The 11,634-nt window shown below is 36.4% G+C and overlaps 1 protein-coding gene across 1 annotated transcript in view; it reads right to left on the bottom strand.

Moving 5' to 3' along the window:
- UBR5 (ubiquitin protein ligase E3 component n-recognin 5) overlaps positions 1-11,634 on the bottom strand; it is a 99,893-nt gene that overhangs the window by 12,686 nt on the left and 75,573 nt on the right. Inside the window, exons 46-52 of the mRNA XM_010863554.1 lie at positions 11,086-11,306; positions 9,529-9,649; positions 9,308-9,406; positions 6,743-6,986; positions 5,292-5,403; positions 4,548-4,692; positions 3,172-3,302 (exon numbers count right to left, since the gene is read on the bottom strand). Of these exons, the coding sequence (XP_010861856.1) occupies positions 3,172-3,302; positions 4,548-4,692; positions 5,292-5,403; positions 6,743-6,986; positions 9,308-9,406; positions 9,529-9,649; positions 11,086-11,306 (1,073 nt within the window). The remainder of the gene's footprint in view (positions 1-3,171; positions 3,303-4,547; positions 4,693-5,291; positions 5,404-6,742; positions 6,987-9,307; positions 9,407-9,528; positions 9,650-11,085; positions 11,307-11,634) is intronic.

Genomic DNA, 11,634 nt, shown 5'->3' with positions numbered 1-11,634 from the left:
CTCTGCATATAAGTTAAATAAACAGAGTGACAATATACAGCCTTGACGAACTCCTTTTCCTATTTGGAACCAGTCTGTTGTTCCATGTCCAGTTCTAACTGTTGCTTCCTGACCTGCATACAAATTTCTCAAGAGGCAGATCAGGTGGTCTGGTATTCCCATCTCTTTCAGAATTGTCCACAGTTTATTGTGATCTACACAGTCAAAGGCTTTGGCATAGTCAATAAAGCAGAAATAGATGTTTTTCTGGAACTCTCTTGCTTTTTCCATGATCCAGCAGATGTTGGCAATTTGATCTCTGGTTCCTCTGCCCTTTCTAAAACCAGCTTGAACATCAGGAAGTTCACGGTTCACATATTGCTGAAGCCTGGCTTGGAGAATCTTGAGCATTACTTTACTAGCGTGTGAGATGAGTGCAATTGTGCGGTAGTTTGAGCACTCTTTGGCATTGCCTTTCTTTGGGATTGGAATGAAAACTGACCTTTGCCAGTCCTGTGGCCACTGCTGAGTTTTCCAAATTTGCTGGCATACTGAGGGCAGCACTTTCACAGCATCATCTTTCAGGATTTGGAATAGTTCAACTGAAATTCCATCACCTCCAATAGCTTTGTTCGTAGTGATGCTTTCTAAGGCCCACTTGACTTCACATTCCAGGATGTCTGGCTCTAGGTGAGTGATCACACCATCATGATTATCTGGGTTGTGAAGATCTTTTTCGTACAGTTCTTCTGTGTATTCTTGCCATCTCTTCTTAATATCTTCTGCTTCTGTTAGGTCCATACCATTTCTGTCCTTTATCGAGCTCATCTTTGCCTGAAATGTTCCTTTGGTATCTCTGATTTTCTTGAAGAGATCCCTAGCCTTTCCCATTCTGTTGTTTTCCTCTATTTCTTTGCATTGATCGCTGAAGAAGGCTTTCTTTTCTCTTCTTGCTATTCTTTGGAACTCTGCATTCAGATGTTTATATCTTTCCTTTGCTCCTTTGCTTTTTGCTTTTCTTCTTTTCACAGCTATTTGTAAGGCCTCCTCAGACAGCCATTTTGCTTTTTTGCATTTCTTTTCCATGGGAATGGTCTTGATCCCTGTCTCCTGTACAATGTCACGAACCTCATTCCATAGCTCATCAGGGACTCTATCAGATCTAGGCCCTTAAATTTATTTCTCACTTCCACTGTATAATCATAAGGGATTTGATTTAGGTCATACCTGAATGGTCTAGTGGTTTTCCCTACTTTCTTCAATTTAAGTCTGAATTTGGCAATAAGGAGTTCATGGTCTGAGCCACAGTCAGCTCCTGGTCTTGTTTTTGCTGACTGTATTGAGCCTCTCCATCTCTGGCTGCAAAGAATATAATCAATCTGATTTCGGTGTTGGCCATCTGGTTATGTCCATGTATAGAGTCTTCTCTTGTGTTGTTGGAAGAGGGTGTTTGTTATTACCAGTGCATTTTCTTGGCAAAACTCTGTTAGTACTTGCCCTGCTTCATTCTGTATTCCAAGGCCAAATTTGCCTGTTACTCCAGGTGTTTCTTGACTTCCTACTTTTGCATTCCAGTCCCCTATAATGAAAAGGACATCTTTTTTGGGTGTTAGTTCTAAAAGGGCTTGTAGGTCTTCATAGAACTGTTCCACTTCAGCTTCTTAAGCGTTACTGGTTGGGGCATAGACTTGGATTACTGTGATATTGAATGGTTTGCCTTGGAAACGAACAGAGATCATTCTGTCGTTTTTGAGATTGCATCCAAGTACTGCATTTCGGACTCTTTTGTTGACCATGATGGCCACTCCATTTCTCCTGAGGGATTCCTGCCCGCAGTAGTAGATATAATGGTCATCTGAGTTAAATTCACCCATTCCAGTCCATTTCAGTTCGCTGATTCCTAGAATGTCGACATTCACTCTTGCCATCTTGTTTGACCACTTCCAATTTGCCTTGACTCATGGACCTGACATTCCAGGTTCCTATGCAATACTGCTCTTTACAGCATCAGACCTTGCTTCTATCACCAGTCACATCCACAGCTGGGTATTGTTTTTGCTTTGGCTCCATCCCTTTATTCTTTCTGGAGTTATTTCTCCACTGATCTCCAGTAGCATACTGGGCACCTGCTGACCTGGGGAGTTTCTCTTTCAGTATCCTATCATTTTGCCTTTTCATACTGTTCATGGGGTTCTCAAGGCAAGAATACTGAAGTGGTTTGCCATTCCCTTCTCCAGTGGACCACATTCTGTCAAATCTCTCCACCATGACCCGCCCGTCTTGGGTTGCCCCACGGGCATGGCTTAGTTTCACTGAGTTAGACAAGGCTGTGGTATACTAGTGTTGCTGTATCCAGAAATGAGGAAGAGGAATGAAAATGTAGTACATAAAAGTCAAGAAATGAAAAATAGTTAACAGCAAAGAAAAGAAACTTCTAGCAATAGTCTTTGGCTTGGACCATTCAAAAGCTCTGAGACTGGTAAATAGCTAGAATAAATTAAACGGCTGTTTACTTCAGGATTTAGCCAACCCACTTATCCATTTCTAGGACCATATCTAATCTTGAAGTTCCTCATTCAATATCATGACTAGGAGGGAAAAAAAAACACATCTTCATTTAAAATAACACTTCAAAGCCTCAAACTGGATATTAGAGTAGCCCCAGGATAGAAGGGCACAGATTAAATGTATCTTCTTGTCACTTTAACCTGTCACTTGAGGAAAAGAACGGTAAGTAATTTAAATTAGGTATTTTTAAGTTTTATATTAAAACAAATATATTGCACAATAAAAGCAAAGATTTGCATGATTTCCAAGATAAATCAGGATGCCTAAAAGAAATTTCTTATTTACTACAAAGACTCAGGGATTACACCCAATTCCTTGAGGTATCTGGCCTTTGCCATTAGAGGTATTCAGGTGGAGAACGAGATGTACTTCTTATAAGTTAATTTATAAATAAGGTTCATAAAATTTATCTTCAAACCTAAAGTAACTGCTAAAATTCAACCCTTCTAGTAACATGTGAAACTTGGCTGTCTCACTCAGATTTTTAAGCCATCTCCTAAAATTAAAACCATTCAAGTCTTGCACTATTTAATATAGATGATAAGATATGCGAACACCTGTATCCTAAAAATAAAGTAGCTAATGTTTTTTAAACTAAAATGTCTTCCCAAATGTGCGTATTACCGTCCATGTGCAATAATGAGTTCCATGGCTTCATCTACTCTTGCTCTCAGAGAATCTTCACTTGCTAGAAGCAGCAGCAGCTGAGCTGGGGATAACTCCAACAGCATGCCAGTGATTTTACTTGCAAATGCCTGTAAATGACAAACAAATGTTACTTGCCTCTACTCTCTGAAACCTCTTGTCTAAATTAGCAATGTTTTATCAAGGGGGGAAAAAAAAGGAGAAAATATAAGAAACTTGGATAACAAACTAAAAAGTTTCCAAAATATTTTCTAAGTGGAATCTATGAAGAAGAGAAAGGGAGGAGACATTAATTTTCCTGATAAGGAAATTATTAATTAACCTGATAAAGGACATCTATGAAAAAGGCCACAGCTAACATGATACTTGATGATGAGAACTGTAATGTTTCTTCCCATTTGACATTGTACTGCAAGTTCCACTTAGTACAAGAAGGCAAGTAAAGAAAATAAAAGTAATCCAGATTGGAAAGAAGAAGTAAGACTCCTTTTTTACAGGCAACAGATTCTCCATGTAGAAAACAATGACAGATATCTACAAAGATGTCACTAGAACTAACAACACATGAGTTTATTTTATGAGATTAGAAACTTAATTATAGAAAACTTTGGTAAGGAATAAGTAGTCTATGCATTAGCAGTCTTATTAAAGCTAGTTTAATATTTATTTGTTGACAAGCCTTTTTAAAAGACTTCTGATATTCATGAGTAAACATAAAAATACTCAAGGTCCTTTTTTCCCCCTTCTTCATCAGAGGCCTGGAAACATTTTTTTTTTCATTTAGTGTAGGAAAAAAGAGAGGGAAGAAGTGAAGGAAGGAGAAGCAGAAAGAAAAAAGATGCCCATACTTAAGGCTAAGGATTTACTGAAATGTAACTTATTTATTGTTTTATTATTCTTTTGCTCTAATATGTACATGTAGTTATGTACAAACACAAAAATGAAAACTAGATTATGTTTCATATTATATGAAAGAAACCCCTGACAGAACATTCAAAATAAAACCTTCCTGTCATATTTATGGAGTGACATTGTTCAACATGTTCCAGCTACAAGCTGATAAGAAAGTTAGCTTTAAAAAGCAACAGTAATTTGTACAAATAAATACAATGCACAGACAATTCCTTAGCATAAAAGGAAATTATTAGGTAGAATGTTAACCTGGCATATGTAGTAAAATAAACATCAAGCTATATACAATTACTCTCCAGTAAATGTTGCTTCTTTCCCTCCTAAGCTTCCTTTTTTGGCAGTCCTCAAATCACAGTAGCTGACAACTTCTTAAGATATCAGCCTTAATTCAAAACCTAAAATGGCACAGCCAGTTAAGAGGTAGCCAAGCACGCCATACGTACTGGTTGCATTGCTTGTACACGGGGGTAAAGTCTCTCTCCGAGCGCCTGACGATGTGCCGGCAGAGGGTCAGGGTCATCACTAGGATTTCCTTCAGAGGCTGGTCTGAAGGGCCTAGTGTCGATGGAAAGCTGTCTTCTAAAATCCCTGAAAGATGAACAAAGCTATGATGACTTCATTTCCCTTGTCTGCAAGATGGAAAATATCACTGCGACAAAGTGGGAAACCAGAGCATATAGTTAGCTCCAGTTATGGTACCAGGGCGGAAGAATGCCTAAAAAGAATGATGCTTGGAAAATAAAATTTATCTAGATTTTGCCACTTAAAAATCTGTAAGTCTGCAATGCATGTATTAATTTGATTTTAAGAGAACAGGACCTTTAAATACCAGAAGTCAAGAGCCCACCCATATTTCCTGGAAATTTTAAGACAAAAGTAAAATGCCACTCATTCTAACATGTGAAAAACTGAACCTTTTAAATAATACAATTGCCACAAGTTAAAATTTTTAAAACAAATTTAGGAACTTGGGTGATAAATAAAAAGCCAATGTAATTTCAACTGCCCCTGGGTTTTTAAAGCAGAACATGTTAACAGTTGGTTAGACTATTTTAGTTAAAATGCATCACTTATCCAATTATTAAATTTCATTTTCTAAAAGTTCACAATTGAGACTCTTATTTTCAGGCCTAGCTCCAATTCCTCCAAAACGATGGTACTCAATAAAAGATACAAAATCACCTCACCTATCCCGATCTCTCCGAGAACCTGCTCGCAAGCCGCTACTCCTCCTCATTTCCCTTTCTCTCTCTCTTTCCCGATCCCTCTCTCCTCTGTTTCTTAATCTCTGCATTAAACCTGGAAAAAAGTGAAATACACTTTGTTTAGATGAATGTAAATGCAACTACTTTAAATGTTAAAAGTCAATGCGAGGAAATGAGACAACACAGTAAAACACGACAACTGAAGATCATTCTCCTTAGCATCTGTGTTAGTGCCTTTCTGCTATTCTCCCTATGGTTTTGAGTGTTGGGAGTGATTCTGTAGAATGAATTTATCTCCTTGTCATGTCAGAGCTGTGAAATAAAATGTAGCAACCAGGACTATGTTAGTTTCAACATAAACAATGCTGATATTTCTTACATATTTGAGTATCTTCTCTATTCTTAGTTTTGGGCATTAAAAGCATTTAAAGACACTCGGCTATTACTCTTTTTAAAACCTTAAGCGCAAACCAGGGTATGGTTTCCTAATGACTGTGCAGAAAAATGATTTCTGAAATGTCATGACTTCCTAGGTTTCCTCATTCACATTTTACAATTTTTTAAAAAACTGTAAGACTATAAAAAGTCAAATGGTTAAACTAATAATGAAAGGCTGGGGTACGCCCCCCCATCTTTTCATCCTTAATTCTTTCCAGAGCTCATTCAGCTTCTATGGTGCAGTTTACAGAATCACAGTAAGATACAGCTATAGCCTAGGTATTAATAAAACACAGGATTCTGTTAGTTAACTCCTTCTCCCTCAATTAGTGGATCCATTCACCTACGAGATTGACAATTTCCTTACATGAACCCCGAGTTTCAACCTTTTGTAGTTTTCACATTTTAAAATACACTATCATAATCTTGAAAATCAGGTGAGAATCCTAACCCCAAAGTGGTGATCATTCAGGAGGTAGAACTTGCACCAGGATGTTAACATAGAAAACCTTATTACCAAAAAACAAAGTCTTGTTCAATTAAACAGTGAAGTTAGTGACATAGCCAATTTACCTTTGGTTGCAAAATCCACCTCACTGGAGACTGGTAGAAACTGTGCAAATCATACTTTAAAAAGCACTGTTCTAGGTAACAGCATTTTCTTCTCAATATCTGTACTAATTGGGAAATCCTGCAGTTTGCTCTTTGAATTTTTATATTGCCTTAAACCTCCCATTTCCCAAACATTAAAATGGAGATGAAAAACTCAATCGTACAATCATAACCATTTATGAAAATGAATGTGGCAGTAAAAGAGCCAACTGGTAAGCTGTCAATTAGAGTAGTTTTAACAAGGTTAAGTAATTGATCTAGAATAAAATAGTATAAAAGAATAAATATAAACTTCTCCAACTAAACACACATGTAACCATGATCATCGTTTCAATCAAACAAGGAAAGAATTTTTATGAGCTTGTTACCTCTAGAGTACTTACTTGTATGAGTGCCTTTGTTGGCATTTTGAATACAGTCTAAATTTGGCAGTTTTTCATTTGACAAAAAAGCTTGTGCAATGGCTGTATAAAAGCTTCGTGCTACGCCACTGCCCTCTCCTGGTTCATCCTTAAATGTGACTTTTACTCTGTGTACAGCCATAGGTGTGGTAGCACATCTTCGACCAAAGTGATTGTTAAGTTGCCTCATGGTCTGCTGAATAAGAAGATCTCTATCCCGATCAACCTATTGAAATTCAACAAAAAGCAGTAAATTCAGTGCTGGAAACCACCTTGACATTTTTCTGTGTAAAATCTGAAACTAATTTTTGCTTTTCCTTGACAGTTGAAATAGCTATGAAGTATCTGGGTTCTCAAGAGCTTATATATTCCAAATAGGACTCTAAATCACACAAGAATATCTTACATTAAATCAAGATAATGGAATTTAACTCAATTAGAACATTTTCTTAAAAGATCTACCAGAACACAGCAATTCATCCAGTTTGGGGATATAGCAAGATAAATTGCAAATAGATCAAAGTGTGAAATTTTTTTCATAGCAAATCCTTAAAGAAAAGATAGGATATTCCTTTGCTATAGAATACCATAGCAAAGTAAAAGAAAAATGACAAACTGGTAAAAATATTTGCACCTTCTATTATCAACAAAGATTCATGAATAGTGTATATGTATCACTTAGCGCTTCTAAAAAAAAAAAAAACTGAGGAAAAAACAATAGGAAAAATGGGCAAAATATGTCAACATACATAATAGTTACCAGAAAAAGCAGCAGCCACGGTACATGAAATCTATGTAACAATGTTTAACTTTGATCAAAATAAGAGAAATACAAATTAAAATTATACTGCCAATCAGATTGGCAAAAATCTAAAAATCTGACAACAAACTGCTGGCAAGACTTTGGAGAATCAGGCACTCTTGTATTGATGCAGAAAGTGCACAAATACACAGACATTATGTAGGAGTATTTGCCAATATTTAACAAAATTATATATACACATGCCCTCTAACCCATATCTAGGATTCTATCTCAAAGACACGCGAGCCAAATAGAGAAACACACATAAAGTAATTCATCACACCACTATCTGTAACAGCAAAAGCACACCACTATTTGTAACAGCAAAAGACTGAGACCGGAAACAAGCCCAAATGTCTATCAACAGGACACCGGTTGAAAAAAAAACTGATAAAGCCATAAAATGTGGTACTAAGACTACTAGGTAGTTAGAAAACAGAAAGCAGAACAGAACATTTCTCTCTCTATAGCCACGATTTTCTCTCTAGGATATACTGTTAATTGGAAAAATCAAGATGGAGTAAAATGTGTAACATTTCACTTGGGGTGTAATGCTCGCAGTGGGGAGTGAGGGACAGAGATGAACACATATACATGATTATGTTTTTTAAAGGTGGGAGGGAAATAAGCTGGGGGTGGGGGATCAAAAAACAAACAAAAAATCCCAAAAGGGGGCAGGGGGAACCCAAAGTAAAGAGATAGAAATGTAAACTAGATTTCTCTGAATATAAACTTCTTCTACAGAGTTCACTTTGCAACTGTAGATATTTTGCATTATGAAACAAAACAAAATTAAAAAAAAAAAAAGGACAGCAAGCCCTAAAAAATGAAGGCAAAATGAACCAAGACCGTAACTGTGTGGAAATAAGATGGTAGGTACGAAAACCACACAACAGAAATCATCTCAAGTGACTTTAAAACAATGTAATTTGACTACAATCTCCAACTGGAAATGCTCTAAGAACAAAAACTGCAAGTAAATCTTAACTCTATTTTCAATACTCGTTTTGTTAGTAGTAGTGTTGACATTACGATTCTAAGACTGCTATATGCATGCTGTGGTATAAAAGCAAATGAGTGATTTTAGCGGTGTTGCTGGAAAGCTGGATATTATCAGTTCAGAAGAAAGGAAGACTAAAGGGTGAAAACAAAACTTGTATTTCTAAATCTTAAATATGAAATGGGAGTATCAGTGTGAACACATGGTATAATTTTCTTATTTTTTTAAAGAAGCATTTCCTAGTTCTATCCACTAAAAGGCCTGGAAACAATGACCAACCCTATAGGCAGTGAACAATTTAAAGCCCAGATTATAATCTCAAAATACAATTTCCTGTTAAAAGGAATGGCTGATTTAAAGACTGTGACAGAAAAAACCAGAAAATGAGACACATAATAGTAGGGAAGATATCAAAGACTGGATGGACTCTCACTACAGTGAGAGTCTCACTTTCTCAGCTAAAGAAAACACTGTTTGAGCATCAATGAAATGAAGCACATTAACAGTTTAAATCTGTGTATTCACGATACTTAAACAAACCCACTGTTCCTCATTACACTGATAATGGGAAACCAACTGCCAGAGATACCCACTACTCTAAATTCGGTGACTACCATTTTCTTTAAATTTTTAATTACATAGTATGCATCTACTATTTTTGTTCTCAAACTTTATATAAATACTACATGTATAGTATTGAATAGTATACTATATGTATATTATAAGAAACTCTAAATACCTTTACCTCTAGTGATAAATCTCTTGACTGCTGATTTCTCAGTTTTTCCATTTCTCTACGGAATTTTGATTCTTTTACCTCAAAACCACCCAATTCAGTTAGGATCTTTAAAAAGAAAAGGAAAAAAAAAACACAAAATGAAAAAAACCCATAAATATATGACAGAACTATTCTCTGAATATGTACTTATCAGGCAGAATAGAATGTAAAGTGTTCAAAATACATACTGATCCAGGTTCTGCTCCAACATCTTCCATGAACACCCGGCCAAATAGTTCTAAAGAAAGGCGCCAACGTCCTAGCAGCATATCATGGGAAATTACCATTCCCATGAAGCTACACTGTGGCCTGTGAGAAATTTAAGGGGAGAGGAAGAACAGTTTAGCCAATTCTTAAAAATTTCCTTGTTTTTGGTCAATAACAGTAACTTACTTGGTCTTTTAATATTCTGAGATCTTAATTTATAACCGCATACTATCTAATGGCGAATTTTCCTGTAACTACTTGTTCCTTGCAGAACTTCTCATTTTTACTCTATTATTCCTTCTGTCCTTTATGTAAGGATACATCCCCAGGCTGCCTCCTTATCTTCATCTTTAATTTACCTCCTCTCCTTAAAGTCCCGTGTCCATCTCCACTGGGTGATTCCCAGACCCCTTTAGTTCAAACTTTCACAATGGACCAGAATTTCATTGCGTGAAATATATCCACTTCGATTACACTTAACTCATACTCAAAATTAGTAAAACTGAGCATGACCTCTTCACTGCAATGACACTGCCTCCTAATTTCCTTCAAAAGTACTGTCTATTTTTCTGTTGCACAGACTTCAACAAATTTTATTCTTCCCTTGGTTCTTCCAAAGTGATCAAGCCCCTCATGAGTTTCTTTTCTTACCCCATGGTTTCTTTTTCATCCCCAAAGACAATATTCTACTTCAGTCCCTTTTTCACCACTAGCCAGAATGAATAATAGCTTCTCTCTCTACCTCTAAGTTCTCTCCTTCAGTCTATCTGCTTCTACACTTTCTAACCATCTCAGTTCAAATCATACTGTCTCTAGGAAGCTGGGGCCATCTCAGTCCATAATTCTTGTTTTTTATGGTTGTAGATTGCTAGACTGTGTATATATGATGTACATAGTTTCCTAAACTAGCTCAACTCCTCCTAAGCAAAAAAAAAAAAACAAAAAACCTGACATTACATAACCAAAAAACCAAAGAGCACAAAACAGTTACTAAACAGATCATTAGGTGATGAGCCATACTGAGTCACACTATATACTAGGGCAAATTTTTACTGGGAAAGCAAAGAACCTATCCTCTTACAAGAGAATTACTAAGTGTGAACTTGGTAAAGGAGTGAAACCAAGCAAATGTGAAGGTCATAAATCTAGAAACTCCTTTTTTCACACGCCATCCTCTCCCCTCAACCACCACATCTGAGCTCCTGCTAACAAGCGTGTAACTGGCAATTTGATGTGGATATATACTTTAACTCAGCACTGAACATTAAAAACAGAGTCAGAATTTCTTCAATAAACAGAGAAAATCAGAACGCCAATCAGTGACAAAACAGTCACAACCCCCTCCCCCAAAATCCAGAAAACTTAATATTTTAAATATCTGATTATAAACTAGGGAAACAAAAATAATAACATTTCATCCTATTATTTATATACAAATGAAATACATAGATTATAAATTTCCTAAAGAAAAACTCTTATAAAAATTATAGTAGCCATAAAGGAATAGCACAGAAAAACTGCCTTCACTTAACAAATACCTGAAAGATGTGAGAGGTGGCCCTTCACTCTCAGTCAGCCCTATTTCTGCCAGTAAACTGCTTTTCAACTGTGCCGCGAGGTCATGAGCAGATGGGCCTGGCTTTGAACTCTCAGCTTCCTCTGGCACCACAGTCTGTTCTTCTCCTTCCTTTTTTTGACGATTTTGCATGTTCATTACATTTTTCAAATTGGCAGCGTAAGACATTTTAGTTGGAAGAACCTATGAATTTTTACATTTAAATGTTAGACATTAAGAACAAATTGACTATAATGTCCTTTTCAACTTACTAATATCCAACAGAAATCACATGGAAGTTCAATAATCCCTTTCTGGTACTTCTAGTTAGGAAGATGCAACCTATTTCTTGTCTGATTCCCACAGCTGAGCACCAATTCCATGCATTTACCACAGCAGCCTTAGAGAACTTTAAAACGCATCTTTATAACATTTATGGTTACTTAAGTGTCTTAATGTACATCAGATCCTCCCTTGTCACTTAGATAATGAAGAAAATTCCATTCAATTCCATTCTTCTATATGCCTGCTC

The sequence above is a fragment of the Bison bison genome, unplaced genomic scaffold (genome assembly GCF_000754665.1).
Source record: "Bison bison bison isolate TAMUID 2011002044 unplaced genomic scaffold, Bison_UMD1.0 scf7180017864491, whole genome shotgun sequence".
Lineage (NCBI taxonomy): Eukaryota > Metazoa > Chordata > Mammalia > Artiodactyla > Bovidae > Bison > Bison bison.
The sequence above is the reverse complement of the archived record's forward strand: the minus strand, read 5'-3'. Positions and strand labels throughout refer to the sequence as shown.